General features: G+C 43.1%; 1 protein-coding gene across 1 annotated transcript in view; it reads left to right on the top strand.

Moving 5' to 3' along the window:
* ptpro (protein tyrosine phosphatase receptor type O) overlaps positions 1-19,094 on the top strand; it is a 71,738-nt gene that overhangs the window by 31,660 nt on the left and 20,984 nt on the right. Inside the window, exons 5-19 of the mRNA XM_076296710.1 lie at positions 1,442-1,625; positions 1,719-2,092; positions 3,181-3,342; positions 4,197-4,393; positions 4,934-5,054; positions 5,280-5,473; positions 7,543-7,654; positions 8,299-8,462; positions 10,283-10,403; positions 11,645-11,778; positions 13,978-14,116; positions 14,440-14,560; positions 15,328-15,396; positions 17,146-17,229; positions 18,414-18,449. Of these exons, the coding sequence (XP_076152825.1) occupies positions 1,442-1,625; positions 1,719-2,092; positions 3,181-3,342; positions 4,197-4,393; positions 4,934-5,054; positions 5,280-5,473; positions 7,543-7,654; positions 8,299-8,462; positions 10,283-10,403; positions 11,645-11,778; positions 13,978-14,116; positions 14,440-14,560; positions 15,328-15,396; positions 17,146-17,229; positions 18,414-18,449 (2,212 nt within the window). The remainder of the gene's footprint in view (positions 1-1,441; positions 1,626-1,718; positions 2,093-3,180; positions 3,343-4,196; positions 4,394-4,933; positions 5,055-5,279; positions 5,474-7,542; positions 7,655-8,298; positions 8,463-10,282; positions 10,404-11,644; positions 11,779-13,977; positions 14,117-14,439; positions 14,561-15,327; positions 15,397-17,145; positions 17,230-18,413; positions 18,450-19,094) is intronic.

Here is a 19,094-nt window from a genome sequence, read left to right as displayed (position 1 = left end):
ACTGATCCCAGAACAGGTCTGGCTGGCGGACACCCGTATGTTTTGGCACTGTCAAACAAGTATGCCTCAGTAGTGTGTAATCAGCGTGCCATTGAGAAGCATCTACTTTTGTTATAATGTGGTATGTGGGAAAGAATTCGTCTAAGAATTTGTTAGAAGAGGTCATTGTGCACATCCGTGGTGCAGGACAAAAAAAAACTACCAAAAGATGCTTTACAAATAAAACATACGAAAGGAAGGAATCGAGAAGTGTGCAGATTTTTTTTTTTGTATTTTTTAAAGGACTCTGCTCATGCAGAAAAGGCAAGGATGCTGTTCCTCACTATGAATATGACATACGGCACTGTGTTCCATTTGGAGACCTCATTCTGTACCTGACACATGATACAACACCAGTGTGTTTGCCTGTATGTACTGTAAATGCACTGTGCCCTACTCACAGTTGTGCAAATCCTGAGCACTGCCATTCTGTGTTTCACCATCAAATTAGACACACACAAATTACAGAGATTAAAAGCTTAGTCTTAACCTAACCTGTTTGCATTCACCAAACACACACACACACACGCGCACACACACACACACACACACACACACACACACACACACACACACAGTTAATGGTTAATGAACAGCTGCTTTAGGAAAGCTAGCCTTCATTATGCATTGCAGTATGATGTGAGGATTAAGCCTACAGTCTGCCTTTAAAACTTAAATCATTTACATTTATGCTAGTAGTTAATTTGCTGGCATTTCTGAATGCAGAAATAAGAGGGTCGTATATATATGATCAATTAAACGTTTAACTGGTGAGAGGCACATTAGTGGGTAAAGTACAAGTTCACACCTCGCTTCTTACACATCCTTATATCCACATTTACCATTAGCTTCGCTTCAGTGGACTTTACGGTGGGTCCGGTTAGCTCGTGTTACTGCAGTCAGCTGCAAAATGTCAGTCTTCGTCTGCTGCTGCTGCTGCTGGTCTCTCCTCTCATTAGCGTTCTCATTAGAGTTCCCTGCGGAAAAGCACCTTCTCAGCCATTAATTATTGAAATGAGTTTAAAAAATCCTAGAGGCTGCTATTGCAAAGGCCGTTTGTGTATATGGATGTGTGTGTGTGTGTGTGTGTGTGTGTGTGTGTGTGTGTGTGTGGGTGTGGGTGTGTGGGTGTGCGCGCGCGACCCTAAAGGACATCTCTCTCCCTTCTGAATGGATTTGTAATTAATGTCAATTTCACTCCGCTGTGGTGTTTGGTGGGGGAGGCATTGATTGTTCTAGTAATCTGTCCGCTGGCTTGTTAGCTCCCAGCTCGGGATTGGACGTGGCAATTAGGAAGAATCCCACCCTGTTCTCTTTTCTTTCTAATTTTGTCCTCTATTTTGTCCCCCTCTTCTCCTTCTTCTTCTTCTCCTTCTTCTTCTCCTGTGCTTGGGTGGTGCAGTGCCCAACCCCCCGCTGAACATCTCGCTCAAGGTCGTGCACCTCAACGGGAAGATGCTGCGGGGGAGCTTGCTGACGGAAAGCTTGTCGGAGGCCGGCGGGCTGCAGCAGCCGCAGCCGCAGCAGCATCAGTACTTGTCCAAACCACGGAAGGCCCGTGATGTGCCCCTGCTGGATGAGCGGGAGCAGGCCGAGGCGGAGGCCAGCCAGGAGGAGGTCGTGGAGGAGGCGGTGGACCAGCGGCCTGCGGAAGCCGCCGGGGCCTCTGCCACCCTGAGGCTTGCCGTCCAGAGCCTGAACGCCAGCACGCCAGCTGACCATACGGACGGTTACGCCGACTCGAACGGCAACACAGACACCGTCACCGAAGGCGGCAACACAAATGGCAATGGCAACGAGACGTCGTCCGAGGCAGTCACGCAGTTCTATTGGCCGGAGCCTACGGGAAGCCCCTCCCCCACGGAGGAGGAGTTTGTGAACGCGGTGGTGCCCGAGTACGAGGACTCCAACGAGCCGGGCTCGGCCATGGAGCTGCCCGGGGAGGCGCACGTCACCCCCACCCCACTGCCCCCCATCCTGCTGGAGCTGCGCTGGCTGCCCCCCCGGCCCCCCAGCACGTACGACGGCTTCAACATCTACATCTACCGGGACGGTGCGTCTCCCTCAACTCCCTTGGCTCAGTTATGAACCCTAACCACTAACCCTAGATACCACTGATATTTGTTGTTGATATTTATTCATTTACATTATTTACTCATAATTATTTCATGAAGCCCTGATATGTTGATTGCATATTTAATCAGGTAAATATGACTTAAGAGCTGATGTGTAATCCTCTGGTGACTTTGTGTATTTTATGCATGCCTTTTGCTTTTACTTGTGAGCTAAGAGAGTGTTAAACATATGCAGTGTTCCAGTTCCTAAGGCATGATGATATAGCCCCCTGGGGTTTCTTTACTGTACTTCCAGTACAGCAGAGCATAGGAAGATATGCAATGACCCAAGATATGCAAGTTCTGTGAGTAGTTTAGGATAAGAACTTAAAGCCAACAAATTCAAACGGAGCTACAGTTTTCGTTTTGGTGCATTTCTCAGATCAGAATCAAACTCTCAAAACTACTAGTTCAACCTCCACATCATTAAGTATTTCGGACAAACAGCAAAAACAGGACATCCGTGCAATTACGTGTGTGCAATTGTCAATTTTTCTTTTTTACACTATCAACTGCTAATGTCATCTTGGTCAAAATGAATAATACAGGTTCTCTATTGAATAGTCCTTTCCCCAAAAACACACCATTACACTTTTTTTTGGAAGGAACTGCTATACTGTAAAACAGTCTGGTCTTTCTTCTCCTGTATGACATGGTCTGGCAGTAGACTACAGTACAAACAGTGTACTGTAAATATGAATCCTGCCACACACAGTAATGTGTAACTTTTTGCAAACAGGAAAACTAAAGCCGTGTACATTTTCATTAGAAAATGCTGACAGAAAACTAATGACACAGGAACTTGTCGTTCTGATGGCATGGACAGTTGTACACATTGTTTGGCATACATTTTTTCAGTTATGTGCTATGTTAAGTTATGTGTTCTTGTAGGTAATCCACTGTGTGGTGCAGTTGGCACTTAACTCTTGTGCAAACACTAATGATGATCTGTGAAATGCACCAAAGCGGTTGAGTAAAACTATAAGTCCAGGATTCTTGTGGTCTAAATACACGATGTAATTCACAGGGAACTCTACTGAAACTGCCACAGTGGACGAGAACACTCACGAGTTCTTCACCGAACTGACGGAACCGGGAACGTACCGCGTGCAGGTGGCTACTCTCAGCTCCTCCGGAGACTGTGATGTTCGGGAGAGCATGGCTGACACGGGATTCACCTTCTACCTCAGTACGTCCTCCTCACTAGATAGATAGATACTCTATTAACCCCCAAGGAAATTCAGACATCCAGTAGCTCACACGACACATACAAATAGAATAAACCACACACAATAGTGAATCTACCATAGCTACAGTATCTATCTATCTATCTATGTATGTATGTATGTATGTATGTATGTATATGTATGTATGTATGTATGTATGTATGTATGTATGTATGTATGTACGTACTTACCTATCTATCTATCTATCTATCTATCTATCTATCTATCTATCTATATATCTATTTGCTTACTGAACTGGCTGTCTGGCCTGCTGTCTCTGTCTTGACCATGCTCACTGACCTCAAGAATGGGGCTTAAGCTAGTCTGGGGTGGAATTGCATTTGGGATGGGAAATCTCCACTGAATAATGGATCAGGCCCAGGTCAGGCCTTTATTCCTGTATAAGGAAGCAAAGTAATGCCTATGCTTACAGAGGATTTACATGGAAGGGTCCATAGACCCTCATCGAAATGCTTCATACATTTTAAAAGCACATTTGAAACCATGGAACTTGACAATACCCTTTTGATTTATGATTCATGTAGTCTTCTGGAGACAAGTATTTTGTGTTACTTCCATATGAAAGTTATTTGCTACACATGACATATTTGTAGTGCATTTCAAAATATTGGCAATGCACTGCTGTATACCCTGAAATAACTGTGGCAACAAGTTGTATATAAGAAAAACAAATGAGCAGTAATACCAACCAAACTGAAACTAGAGTGTCATTGAGTCGAATTTAATTATGAAGACTCAGTGTTATTGCCCTGTCCTTCCAAACTGACTCTCAGCTGTCTGTCCGTCGTGTCCTCAGGCCCCAGTGGCAAGTGGCTGGAGCAGCCAACGGAGCGGCCTCACTCGGTCTACGTGCGCATGCTGAGCTCCAGCACGGCGGCGGTCAGCTGGGCGCCCTCCGCCGAGAGCCACAACGGCAGCCTGGTGTCTGTGCTGTCCCTCACCTGCCTCAAGCCCAGTCTGAGCCAGCGCATGGAGAACACGTACTGCTCAGAGGTGAGCTCAGCTTACAATACAATATCATAATATACAGTACAGTACAAACACATAGACATATACCAGCTTATGGAGATCACATACTGCTCAGAGGTGAGCTCAGCTTACAATATAATATCATAATATACAGTACAGTACAAACACATAGACATATACCAGCTTATGGAGATCACATACTGCTCAGAGGTGAGCTCAGCTTACAATACAATATCATAATATACAGTACAGTACAAACACATAGACATACCAGCTTATGGAGATCACATACCTGTACTGCTCAGAGGTGAGCTCAGCTTACAATGCAATATCATAATACAATACAGTACACTAAGTTAAATACTAAGTTCTTGTGCATGAATATGCATGTTGCACTTTGCCAACCATTTAAATGAGAGCCCAGGGAGGCATTGTGTGTGTTTGTGTGGGATTGTGCCTGAGAACCAACTTGTGACTTGTTTGTCAATGTCTGACACTTGAATAACGACTTCCCTGTGGAGTTTTGTGTTCAAACATCTTCTGTCCATATATGAATTGCTGCAGGAGAACATCACTAGTGATGTCATCACAAATCTGATGCCAGGTGCACAGTACAGGGTGGTGGTGTACCACACCAACGGCCCTCTCATCAGCCCGCCCTCTGAGCCAGTCATCATCGACATCGGTGAGTCGTCCTTTAGTTCTAATAGGTCATATATCACCAATCATGTTCCTGATTGGCTTAACTTGCCGTCTGTCATCACATTAGAGCCAAAAGGAGTGCAATACGACATGTTGGTCCACCAACTCAGCATTGCAACATTACAAAACATTACAAAAAACATTGGCATGTCATTTGTCTTCAGTCTTGTTCCTGATTGGCTTAACCTGCTGTTTGTCACCACATCAGAGCCAACAGGAGTGCGGGACTTGGTGGTGTACCCTCTCAGCCCCACGGCGGTCATCCTGAGCTGGCAGAGGCCGTACCATGTCGCTTTCCGCAAATATGTGCTGCAGACGTTCTTCTTCAACCCCGTAACGCTGGTATCTGAGTGGACCACCTACTACGAGATTGCCGCCACCGCCTCTGTCATCGCCTCTGTGGTAAGTGCAAGCAAGAGCTGACATCCTTTTTTATGAATATCAAACCGTAAAAGTCCTGTTGTGTGTTGTCTTCAGGAGCTCTAAGGGAATTTTGGTGAAAACTAGCAAGGTCGAAACTACCTTTTATGGTCTAAAACATCAACCGAAGAAAGCTGAGGATTATAGCATAGTGTTGATTTACTGTAAGCAATACACCATGCCAGTTGCTTTAATTCAGCTCTGAGGTGATAGGCTCTGCAGCTTTGCTAATTGCACGGTTTCATATGGGAGTCTTTTTTCTGTCATCCAAGACCTATTGCTCAATGGGCCATGGGCAATTTCCAGATGTTTCATGAAGATCAGCAGTATTGCAGACAAAAATATCACGTTTAATGTAGGGCTGTCAATCGATTAAAAAAAATAATCTAATTAATTACATACTCTGTGATTAATTCATCTAAATTAATCGCACATATTTTTGCTGTGAAAGTATTTTAAATATTTAAATTCAAATGAATCATTGAATAATCAGCATTAGTGACATTAAAGTTCAAAAACTCTTTTATTATTATTTTCACTGTTATATAAATAATGGGCATAATAATCTATGATATGACCTGATATGCTGAGGAAATAAATTCAAAAGTGCTTCGGGAAGAAGTTTTTTTTTTCACATACAAGGCATTTCAGGCCACAGATATAATGGGACACAATGAAAATAAATTAACACTCCCCTCAATGTCAACACTTATTTCTTTGCATTGATGTGCGACTATAGAGTTGATGAACTCCGGTGATATGCAAATTCCTTGCTGCAGACATTGCAGAGGACTTTTTTTTCAACACTTTATTTTTATCAACACCATCAGGCCGTTTTTTAAAAGTAAATGTTCCAATCAATGATCCAGGCAGCACGTTTTCTTCTCTCTCCTTCATTTTACAGTCTAATTTTTACTGACTAGAACGGCTCGGGGTCAAAGATCATACAGAATCGATTAATCTGCACTTATTTTTTTAATCAGTTATTTTTTCTCAAATTAATTAATCAAAATGAATCAGTTATTTTGACAGCCCTAGTTTAATGCATTTTTAATACATTGAGTAAATAACTTAGATTGTATTTATTGTATTTAAAAAAACAGTGTATCCTAAACATAACAAATTACTATAAACCAAAGATTCTAGAACAGAGTTCCGCTCTAGAATCTTTGCTATAAACTATCTTATAAGGCATTTGCAAAGACTACAATCTAAAAAGGAGATTGGTTGAATGGCTGTGAATCAGTGACTTAGTTACTGCCCAGGTCATCGTCCATCACTGTCCACACAGCTGGCTGGAGCGCAGAGCCAGGGCCTCTGGATGGGCGATACCGTAATGACCCGATGCCGTCCACTATAATCTATTCCCCCTGCCAGGCTACTGCCAGCCGACATCTCCATTACCATGAGTAGTGTTTGCTCCACACGTCCTAATTACGCCAGTCGGGTGATGGCAGATAATGGAGGCATTTAATTTGGACACCACATGATGTTATTGTCGAGAAACAGAACGAGACAGAGAGAGGGAGAGAGGGAGAGAGGGAGAGAGAGATAGCATCAAAGTGGTAGACTAATACCCAGACATAGCAATTTGTGAGCTTTAGTGATTAAACGTAGCATTAAGGATGCAGATCAGTTAGTCTTTACATTGAAAATGATACTTTATTTTGATGTGTTTGTGACACACTATCCACTACACTGACAGCAGTCCTCAGGGAAGCAGTGTGACAGAAAGCCATCTGCTCCTGATTGTAACTGGGGATTTGCTGTCAGGCTGCGCAAAGTCAATGACAAAGCTGAAAGGTCTCAGAAAAGTTTATAACATAGAGGCAAAAAAGTATTGTCATTTGAAGGAGGTGGCTTGTGCTGTTCATTCAGATGACACACACACACTCACATACAGTATAGTGCATATAAACCTATAATGCACACAACACGAGTCTTACTAACTAGTTTGTAGAACAGAATTGGTCATGTTCTATTGCTCGATGAGCACTGTACCCATGGAAACACAGCATCCTCAAGGTCCAACTCCCCTCCCTCGCCCACAGAGAGTCACTGACCTGCTGCCCGCCTGGTACTACAACTTCCGTGTTACCATGGTGACCTGGGGTGACCCGTCCCACAGTTGCTGCGACAGCTCCACGGTGAACTTCGTCACAGGTAACCCTGTGCTCCGAGGGCATTCAGGGTGGGTGGGGTGAGATACGAAAATAGTTTTTGAGTCATATTGTTGGGGTACTTTAGTGCCAAATGTTTGCAGATTTTGGAGTGTGGGTTTTTGATCTGTGCTTTTACAGAGATGTCCATCTGTTGTGATAATACACAAATGTTTCCATTAACGTCACAGACTTTATTAATTTATTAATTCACTTTGAAAGCATTTTATGTGTTGGATGGAGTGAAACTTTAATGGAACACATCAAAATGGTAATAGCATGTAATTAATAGTGTCAAAGGACGAATGGAGAGGATTCAAATAAAAAATGAAGCTCTAAAAATGGCTTGTAAAGTACAGACAAATGTTTTAACCTAAAATGTTGTGACCTCTCTCTATCTCTCTCTCTCTCTCTCTGTCCTTTTCTCTCTTTGCACCCATATCTGTCTTACTGTATATTTCCTCTCTTTCTCTCTCAATATCTATCTTCTGTTTACAACTGTTCTTTTGTTTTTTCTCTTTTCCCCTTTCTCACTTCTCTCTCTCTGTCTCTCTCTCCCTTTATCTATCTATCTATCTATCTATCTATCTATCTATCTATCTATCTGCCTTTCTCTTTTCATTTCTCTTTCTCCATCTGTCCCTCCAGCTCCAGAGGCTCCCCATATCTCATCTGTAGACTACTCCCACGGTCAGCTGTACGTGCGCTGGACATACGGTGACCTCTTCACCGACCTCTCCCACTCCAGGATGCTGCACTGGCAGGTCGTGGCCGAGGGCAAAAAGGGGACCCGGAAACGCTTCTCCACCGATGTGAGTCACCGTCACGATTCCCAAGGATTACCGGGCCGGGCCATTTCTAAAATAGATAATCATCAAGGCGCCAAAAATTTTTGAGAATTTCAGGCACAGACATTTTCCTTAAACTCCTTTCACAGTTTTTATTTTTATTTTTTTATGATGTTATATTCTTTTTTGTTATATTTAAATAGATACTTGTTTTATGTGCTGTTCTTTGTGTTATTTTTTTTATTGATAATTGTTTTATTTGACACTTCCTGCTGGTATGAGAGACTGCCTTGTAAGGGGAAATTGTTTGGAAACGGGAAGTTGGTATTCTTCTTGGGAAATATGGATAAGCAGGTTGGGCTGAAAATCCGTTAGATCACTCAAAAAGACATAGGCTAGACTGTTTTGCATTCTGAGGCTTAACCCTTAACACATTTACATTCTCAGATCACTGTTTTTCAGAGAAAGTCACAAAAAATATTTTTTCTTTCATTCTTTTTTTTACTGTAACTAACAGACATCTGAGAGTTGAATCCGAATAGCTAATGTTTTATTTGGCCTGGAGCTCTGTCTGGCCCTGGCCAGTGATCTGGGGCTCTTATCAGAGGAGGAGAGGAAGCTGGCTGTAAGCTGAGCTCTCTCTCTCTCTCTCTCTCTCTCTCTCTCTCTCTCTCTCTCTCACTCTCGCTCTCTCTCACTCTTTAGACAATGCGTGACTCAAAGGGTTGGTGGACATGTAGTATCGATCCCACCCTCTCTGTCTTGCTTGGGCCTGATGTCTGCCCACCTTTTTTGGAGGAGGACAAGACTAGTGGCTAATGATGTCAATTGTCCATCTCACAGACATTTCACACCACTTAAACACCAGTCTCAGTTAGACATTAGGGGTTATACCCGCCCAGCTTTCAGATAACCACAGGGTTAAATAATTACAGAGCAGAAAAAACGGCCTTGTCAGCAATGATTTAAATACTCTAAACAAATGTTTTTTAAGGATGTATATCTAATAGAAAACTAATAGAAGCTATTTTTTTCTGATAAATATCTAATAAAGAGCTAATCAAAAGGCAGCCAAAAAAAGTAACATATGAAATATGCAAGCAGTTTCTAGATTTTTAACCTTGATTACATGTACCGTATTCTGTGCTTTCTGTTTTGTTTGATACTTTTAGCGTCTGTGATTTAAATAGCCTACTGTTAGCCTTGTGAAAAGGTGTGTAGTGTTGTATAGTGCTTTATGGGCTATTTCAGTGAGTTGTCAGATGATACAGCTGATCTATTTTTGCCATTTGAGCAAGGTTTATTTTTGTTCTCGTTATGGGGAAGCAATTCAATCCTAGATAGAATTAGGAAGTGATTTTCTGAAAGAATGATAACCAGGGCTGGCTCCAGGCAGGGGTCATGTATGTTAGATACATGTAAACACCCCTCCTTGCCTTAAAGGAAAACTCTGGCCATTTTTCACATACAGTAGATCTCAGTTTCTCAAAGTCACCGAGTTGGTATGAAAAAAACAATCGGTGCTACCTAGCTCAAGATGCTGCACCCAACAGCTAAAGTAGCCAGGCAGCTATAGTGCTATGTAGTACCGATATTTGTTTTGTTTGTTTGTTTGTTTTGTTTATGTCAATTTTGATTCAATTTGACCGCTTTACTATGTTGCTCACCCAAAATTTCTACTGGCCCACTCCAATGTAGTAGGCCGGCCCTAATGATAACTGATCTCATGTCTCATAGTTCGTGGCATGCTCCTCTCCCTGATCCCACTCCATGAGACATGACTTCAGCCTTGCTGAATAGGACAGCTGATTAACTGTCAGTTTGCCTCGTCCCATTCTCACCAGGTGACGCGAACCATGATGAAAACCACAATGGCACTGCCCCCGGGGGACATTTACAACCTGACGGTCACTGCTTGCACCGAACGTGGACGCAACACCTCGATGCCCCATATCATCAAGCTGGGTGAGTGTCCGTCAGCCGGTCAGTCACCAGCAAACAGCTGCGTGGGCTTCTTAAAAAACAATGACCAAGATTCTGATCCACACAGCAGTGTGTCTATGAGTGCCTGTGTGTGAGAGAGAGGTGAAGTGTGTGTGAGAGAGAGAGGTGTAGTGTGTGTGTGAGAGAGAGAGGTGTAGTGTGTGAGAGAGAGAGAGGTGTAGTGTGTGTGTGAGAGAGAGGTGTAGTGTGTCTACATACAGTACTTGTGTATGAGAAGTATGCAATTAATTTATTGGTGTCTATGTATACTCTTGAAACCATTTCAAAATGATGCATGAGACACATGTCTTTTAACCCAATTGTATTTACAATACAGTAAAATCATAATTTATGATCTGTTTATAATGAAGTATTATCTTTAATGTGTAGGTATCTGGACCAGACCACTATTCATATCAATTGTAAGCTATTTTATTTTGTGCCAGACCAAAGAAGCTAGGGATACAATAAGCTTCAGTGTTTCTTGTTTCAAAGGATAAGGTGTTGCAGAAGCAGCAGAGGCAAATATCTGACTGACAGTAGGCTGACACTTATCTCCCTGAGATTATCCTCTTTGGTGAGCTTTATTGTCTTGGAGTTAAAATATATTTCTGACAATTACCCCCGCCAGCGAGGCATAGAGCGCGGCCTCAGTCAGAGGTTTGACTTTGATGTTTCAGGAAGAACTGATCCGAAAAAAATCTGTGTATCCGAGTAGTGCATGGATTCTCCTTAGAGAGGGAGAGAAAGTATGTGTGTTTCAACTTTCAGCTTCTAACATAACTAGAGTCAGGCTGCCTAGTACATACTGTAGGCTATTATGTAAGTATGCAAGCTCCCTTAATGTAGAACTGTGAGTTTGAATGTTCACTATGCCAAGAGGACTTCTTATCAGTATTCTAAAATGGCATACAATTTTAAAGTTTATTTAAAATTAGTAAACCAAAGTGTTTTTCTTTCAAATTGGTGATGTGACATGTTTGATGTATACTTTACTGTATTTATTTTTTCCAGTGCTCACTGTCCACCCTCTGGAGGAAATATGTAATTGAATTCCCTCCTGTATTTGTACTGCAAGTTGCCCTCATTTTTAAAAAAAAACTTTTTTCTTTCTCTTTTTTCCTCTTTGAGGAAGTCACGTAGTTCCTCACAGAGCTACTCAGCTCTCTAAGAGTCTTTTTTTACTTTTGACTCAGTGTATTGCGTGTTTTGTGTCCGCTTAGAACCGGCGCCGCCAAAGACCCTGTATGCCGTCAACGCCACGCACACGGCCGTGACACTCCTCTGGAGTGAGGAGGGGGTTGTGGACTTCTACCAGATCTTCTGCAAGCCACTCGGACCCAACAAAGAACTCAAGGTAAAGACACACCACGTTTGACCTGCTGGAGTGAGAGGAGGGAGAGAAGTGTTTGTATGTGTTCTCGTGAGAGCAACCTCACTATTATGAAAGACTATGGACCACAGACTAAACAAGAGTTTATGATGTTGGATGAAGTGGACTGTTGTAGAGATGTATTCTGTCTAGGATGTGTTGTTGAAATGGGTCTATATCAGGAAATTCGATGGGCGAGTAGCTGTCAAAGTGGTATATATTTTACTGAAGGAGAGAGAACTGCAGTGCAGTAGCAGAGGAGTGGAGATCAGCTTCAGTCTGAAACTCTCTGTGGATCCTCAACCCTGCACAGCCACCATTTATGTCCCAGTCTTGCTGCTTTGTGGGACATTACAGCAGCAGAAAAGAGTTGAGATCTAAAACTAGCAAGCTAACTAAAACACATGCAGAACTCTTGCAGAAAATACCAACAACAGCTCAGTAAGCAGGGTGAAAAGCTTGCAAACATGATAACTGGTGTCTTCTGAGAATAATTTTGCTTATGTCATACTTTAAAAGCTCCTTTTGTGGAACCACAGAACTAATAGTACATCGTCATGAATGACTTGCATGTTTATCTGCTCTTCCCATGACAGTAGCTGTATACCATGATACCAGAACTATAGTGGCCTATAAAACATATATTAAAAAGTATCAAGTTGTAGCATGCTGTTGCTTTAAGCGTTTAGCATTTTGCTTCAAGCCAGTCTACTGCAGATTCGTAAAGTGATATGATTATTAGCTGTAAAGCTTAGAAGAGAGGGTCTGAAGTGAAGGGATTATCCATAAGTTACACTGGGATATTCTGTTTATTCTAAATGTTTTGCTGAATTTTTGATTCATGTGTAGTGACAGTAATGTGTAGCATCAATGCTAATGTACCAGTACATGATGCATAGTGCAGTATGCAATATCTTTTGGCTCCGTACTTGATACTGGCATTCAGCTACAAGCCAAAAGCCAGTGGAGACCATCCCAATGCATTATGTTAATGCAGGGTTCAGTTCAGCTGTCCAAACAGTCCTAATGCATTCTTATGTCTCATTGCTATAGTGGTCTCCTAAGTGAAGTCTAATGTGTGACTCATGGTATCAGGTGGAGTTTTATACCGGCCGCTTGCTTTGTTCTCAGTATTGGTATGCATGTCAATTGAAGCTTTCCAAACAGTCTACCTCTTCACACACCCACACTCTCCCCAGTCTTACAGACTCCCCCTACACACACACACACACACACACACACACACACACACACACACACACACACACACACACACACACACACACACACACACACACACACACACACACACACACACACACACACACACCCATCCCCTCTTTCTCTTGAGTCTGCCGACATGAAACATGTCCCCAGTTTTATCGCTCATGCTATTTGTTATCGTTCTGTTGTTTTTGGGCTGTTCAGTGGCTCCACGGCAGCACTGTTTGGCGATGAGCCCGCTGCCTGGCGCAGCGCAGCACAGCAGGACTTTTCTCCACCTCGGCTCCTGTGGATTTGTGTTGTCAGGTCGTCCAGACACCTTCCTGGGAGGGAGGAGGCGCGGAGGCGAGGGCTGTTAAAATGGCCCCATTCTTTATTAGCGTCATTAAGATAGCGCATAGCGAGGGAGTGGAATGTGAATGACTCATCCCGTTGCTATGGTGGCGGTAAGGACCCTTGGGGGTGTCAGGGGGAAGAGATGCGATGTCATGGCTGACGTCGTGGGCTCACACTGACAGTCCATCTGCTCTGGCTGTCAGCAGGTGTTCTCTCCCCATAGACACCCATTACCTGAAGAGTTTACAGACAGGGTCGGGAGTTGAGCCTTCTAACCAGGTTATGCACTTAGGAATTCCCTCAGTAATGAGTACAGTACATGGTCATGTTTAACATGGTCAGGTCTATTGAGACCTCTCGCCACATCGCCAGTGTGAAATGAGTGAAAAGAGTGAGTTATGAGTTATGAACAAATAATGTGGAGGATTAATGGCTGGTGCAGAGCTGTTAGGAGCAGCTTCTTGTTTGAGCCTCTCTAAAGAGTGGGCTGTTGCAGCTTGTGTTCTTTGCTTGTACATACAAATAATGTAGAGATTGACTTACATGTGGATACATTAGCCTACCGTCTTCCGTCTATGTCACTATCTCACATACACTTAATTTGTCCCTTGTTTCTTCCTGTAGTCCAGAGAGCCCCAGACGTCCCATTCCCATGTGGCCACAGTGGTGGGGCTACTGCCGGCTTCCTCTTATAACTGCAGCGTGATCGGGATCAGCTACAGCACGCCCAGCGACCCAGCCTACATCACCATCACCACTCTAGGTACAGTCTAATACTAGCACACTCAAACATATACAGTATACGACTGTAGAAGGTCAACGATTAGTAACTATTTTTTATAATAGATTAATTAGTTTGAGTAATTATGTCTCTCTCTTTCTCTCTCTCTCTCTCTCTCTCTATCTCTCTATGTGTGTGTGTGTGTGTGTGTGTGTGTGTGTGTGTGTGTGTGTGTGTGTGTGTGTGTGTGTCTGTGTATGTGTGTGTGTATGTGTGTGTGTGTGTGTGTGTGTGTGTGTGTGTGTGTGTGTGTGTGTGTGTGTGTGTATGTGTGTGTGTGTGTGTGTGTGTGTGTGTGTGTTCAGCGAGGGAGATGAATCCCAGCGTGGCAGCTATCTCGGCTCTGGCCATCTTGAGCCTGCTTCTTATCAGTCTGCTGGTGCTATTCCTACTGGTACTGCGCAAGAAACACATGCAAATGACCAGGTAAACACAGACGCAAAAACACACACACACTCTCACACACACACACACACACACACACTGTATTAAACACATACTCACACATACATACGCTTACACTCACGCTCACTACATGCACACACACAAACACATACATAGACTGCCATACTGTATTTGTATCACATTACACTAGTCTATTTTCTCTGTCTCTTGCTGTCACTCTTTCTCATCTCTCTCTCTCTCTCTCTCTCTCTCTCTCTCTCTCTTTCTCTCTATCTCTCTCCTGCTCTCTCTCTCTCTCTCTCTCACGCGCACATACACACACACGCACACACAACTGGCATACAAATGCAGGCATCATATAACAGCACTCATAATCTGCATTGTCCTACAGCTGCCTATTACACATCCAGTGAACAGTCCCATAGACCTAGAAACCCATATACGTATACATATACCTATATTAGAGAAGCCTAGATATTATCTATGGGGCTATATGGGGTTTCTATATCTATGGGCAATAAAACTTTAAAACTTTTGACCAGAGACGGTTGATAAAGCTCTAAAGGATTTTTGATTTGACTATTATTATTGCTGTAACCCATCTCTTCTGTGTGGGGAATATGTTTTATCTCAGCAGATGGTGGTATTATCTTCCTCTTTTTTAAATACAGTGCTGAATGGTCAAAACTGACTTCCTGGAAAAATAAACCAATGTGAGCTATATTTCTTCAGTGGTGCCCTGGTTCTGTTATTTTTACTGTCATGTGTAATTTCGTTTCTCTTTGCAGGGAGTGTGGCGCAGAGACGTTTGTGAATTTTGCCTCTTTCGAGAGGGATGGCAAGATGCCCTATAACTGGTAGGAGTTCAGTCTGCACGCTGCACCCCCAAATTTGCTTCCATGCATCCATTTCAGTGTCACACAGGAAATGATGATCAGTTACTCATGCAATTGACTCCCTCTGTGGAGTTCACACCTTATTGTTATGATGTGTCACTGACAACCCAGGGTGTAAGGGTGTGTATGCGGTTACAATAGAAAAATAATTCAGAAACGGCCCCGTCAAATCATATTTTTACAGGGCTAAAGAGGAAGGCCTAAGTATCCAAATATCTGTTTTTTTTTTGTCCCCCACAAATCCTCAAAAAATTGGATTACGACTGCTGTCATTCCGCAAACAAGAACCCCTCAGACACAAACATCTGCGGCTGCACAATGGACCCTTGCAGAGATTTTTGATCAGGCATTTGTTTAGGGCACACATGGCGGCCTCTCAGCCTGTGTTGTTCCATGATGAGACGGCAGGAAAGAGAGAGGCGCTTGTGGAATAGCCACCTTTTCCCCCTCTTCCTCCTGGTAGTCCGAGATGGGAATGAGAGGATTTTGGAAGATTACATGATGTGCTTACGGCAGCCCAGGGTGAAAATACTTACGAGACACAACTTTTAGGAGCTGGGCTGGATATCCGTGAATTAAAATGCTTGTAGAACATGTCCACTCCCAGTGATGTAATGTACAGATCTACATCTTATATTACTTTTATTTATTTTTTTAAACTAATACACCATTTTGAGATATTTACAGGAAAGGCTGGACAAAGGGGGCTTGAGTGCCTAAGCAGAAGCAAGCAGTCAGTCCTAAAATATAATTTGCAGTTGTGGATTTTGAAGCTGTAGCATTTACTGTAGGAGCGTGGACACTATTAGGCAGACACCCATTGTCATTCTGCAGGCACGGTTCCAATGAAGCGTTCAAATGATTAATATAAGAGCTTAAAGACGGTCAGTTAAGGCAGATCTTGGCTTTTAACCTGTCAAATTGGATGCATTCCTCTGGCTGAATTGACTGTTTTGTAAAGAGTGTACATGTCAAATGCAAACTGTGTACATGTACATGTTATGAGAGAGCAGTTGTAGAGTTTGGGTTTGGTGTGCCCTTGTTTTGTCGTGAGTTATAGTATCATTAGGTAGGTTAGGGTTGTTATATTGTTGTTCTCAAAGACATGACAGTGAGGGTATTTATAAAGAAAATAGACCTTTTTCCATTTAGTAATATTGTCTTGATTTTTTTTTTATGTTGGCCAGTGAATATTTCACAACAGTTTCTGTCATCAAAGCTTTAACTTTGCTTTGCAAGCATTGCTCTTATGATGCAAAACAATAACAACAGCCATTGCCACTATTTGTTTATTTATTTTTCATGTATTTTTTTAAATGTAAAAAATTAATTTTACAAAACAAATATGTAAACTCAATGAAGCATTGTGTTGTGTGCCCGCTAAGCTGTGGCCCGACCATAAAAAAACAGCCTCTCTCTGAAAGGAACAGGTGGAAGGCATAGATATCTAGTGAGGAATTACCAAAAGGTTTTTTGTTTTTTTTATGTCTGCAACTGTAATGTAATTCGACATTAAGGAACAGACAGCCATAGACTGCATGTCACATTAACCCTTGTATCAGTCACTAATTTAAAGTACCTCCCAGTCTCTGTCTGCCCCCGAAACTAATGGACCACCATGTTTTGTCCCAACTTGTTGCCCTCTTGGTGTGATTATTATTTTCTTTTTTTCTTTTTATTTTTGTATTCATTTTATTTGAACCCCTTCAGGCGAAGGAGCTTCTTTGCCTTCCTTACTCTTCTGCCATCCTGCCTATGGACTGACTATCTTTTGGCTTTTTATATTAATCCGTGGTAAGTAAGCACTGACGATCCAGAGAAAGCTGCATCCTGGGAGGGGGGGTTGGGGGGTCGGGGGCATGTGTAGCAAAGCCACAGACTGCCTTCTTCTTCTTCCACCACAGACAAAAAAACACCATACCGGACTCCTCTCTTTTCCAGATCTCACTTATAAGGAATTCATTCTGAAGCATTATGCTAAGAAATAGCTGTCTAACTTGTTGTGGTGTACATGTAGTTCTGCACACATTGGCAATACAACCACTTTAGCCGGTTGGAGCCGGTTGGAGCCAGTTGGAGCATCTGGAGAAAGACGAGGAAAATGGTTCTGGTGTGGCTTTGCCAGTGGTCACACCCCTGCACTAAAGCACCGTGTTGGACATCTCACTCTGACACACTCACACTCTAATAAAACATTACTAACTGCATGGGGCTAACAACATTGGCGGAGTTTGCTATCCTTGCCTGCTTAGCACTTGTTTGAAAACACTTCTGGGTTTTTTGTCGTAGTGGTTACCTCCTCAGAGAGTAGAGGTTAGGAGCGAATGCAAAAGACAAAAATAAACATAGCTCTGGTTATTTTCAGTGTTGTTTCTGTAGATGAGCCTGGTTGTAGAATGCTAGTAGACAAGTAGTTGTTCTTTTCGTGTCGCCTCGTATCGCATGTTGGGGTGAATGCCTGGATGCATACATTAACCGATAATGGGGGCTGGTGAGTGCTTGTGTGTGTATGTGTGGAGGGAGGATCAGAGTCCTTGTCTGACCCTCTGACCTGATTGCTCAGTGTAGAGTGTTAATGGCTGCCCAGGTTGAATCACCATGCATGTTACGTTACTTCCCCTTTGTGTGCTGTGCAGCAACCAGCAGTTCGTAGGCGAGATGTGATGGTCTGCAGTAGTAATGGTGTGTGATGTGTCGACGTTGATGAATGATGGCATTCACTTTATCATGAGTTGTGTTTTTTTTAAATACTCTTGCTTAATCTTACTTTATAGTACTATATTGATGATATACTAATTTAGCTTAGTTTTATGGAAGAGTTTATAGTCTGTAGTTTTGATACTTTAACTCTTCAAATCTTACCTTAGAAGGCTTAATATGAATTTAATCATTTTAACTTAACATTTGTTTGTAGGATTGTATTAGAGTATGAATGTGGCTCTGTCAAAATATTTTGCATATTTGTTTTGTTTCCATAGGAGCAAGACTGCATTAAAGAAAAGGAAACTAACAAGGTAACACTGCTTTTACTAACAGTTTGCTTTGCAAGAGAGAGAGAGAGGAGAGAGGGAGAGGAGGAGAGAGGGAGAGGTGTAGAGAGACAAACAAGAAGATGTTTATGGGAAGAGGGAACCAGGTTGTGCTTTACCCTATATGACCTAGTATGAGCGTCGCCCCTGGCCGTGTATGCTTGCTACTGTACAGCCATACCACAGATGTGGTGTGTGTGTGTGTGTGTGTGTTGGGAGGCTGGCGGCGGCGGGAGTGGGATAGGATGCCAGCGAGGCGTAACTGACGCGATAGCGTTGGGGGGGGGGGGGGTTGCAGCCGAGCGTGAACGTGTGCCGCAGCTTTTGAGCGCCGCCATGGTCTCATGCAAAAGACCCCTCCCCCCACCTCCTCACTGTCTTCCGTTCGCGTCGCCAGCCACCGCTGTGTAAACAACAGCCCCGAGTGTCAGACGGACCAGACCGGGCCTCGGACGAACGGGCGGGCGGCGGTGTGGACAGACGCACGGCTGAGCTGAGCTAAGCTGAGCTGAGCTGACTGAGAGCTCGCGCTTTCTCTGAATGCGTCGGACCGGGCAGATCGTTCCACCACATGCCACATGAGTCTTTATAGAACTTGGCAGCAGAGGAATTTCGCCTGCGTCTAATTTA

Source organism: Alosa pseudoharengus, unplaced genomic scaffold (assembly GCF_046254945.1).
Source record: "Alosa pseudoharengus isolate Yale_2024_CS ecotype anadromous, Long Island Sound unplaced genomic scaffold, YU_APseudo_1.1 YU_APseudo_1.1_scf_20, whole genome shotgun sequence".
NCBI lineage: Eukaryota > Metazoa > Chordata > Actinopteri > Clupeiformes > Clupeidae > Alosa > Alosa pseudoharengus.
This window is presented reverse-complemented; position numbering and strand designations above follow the sequence as displayed.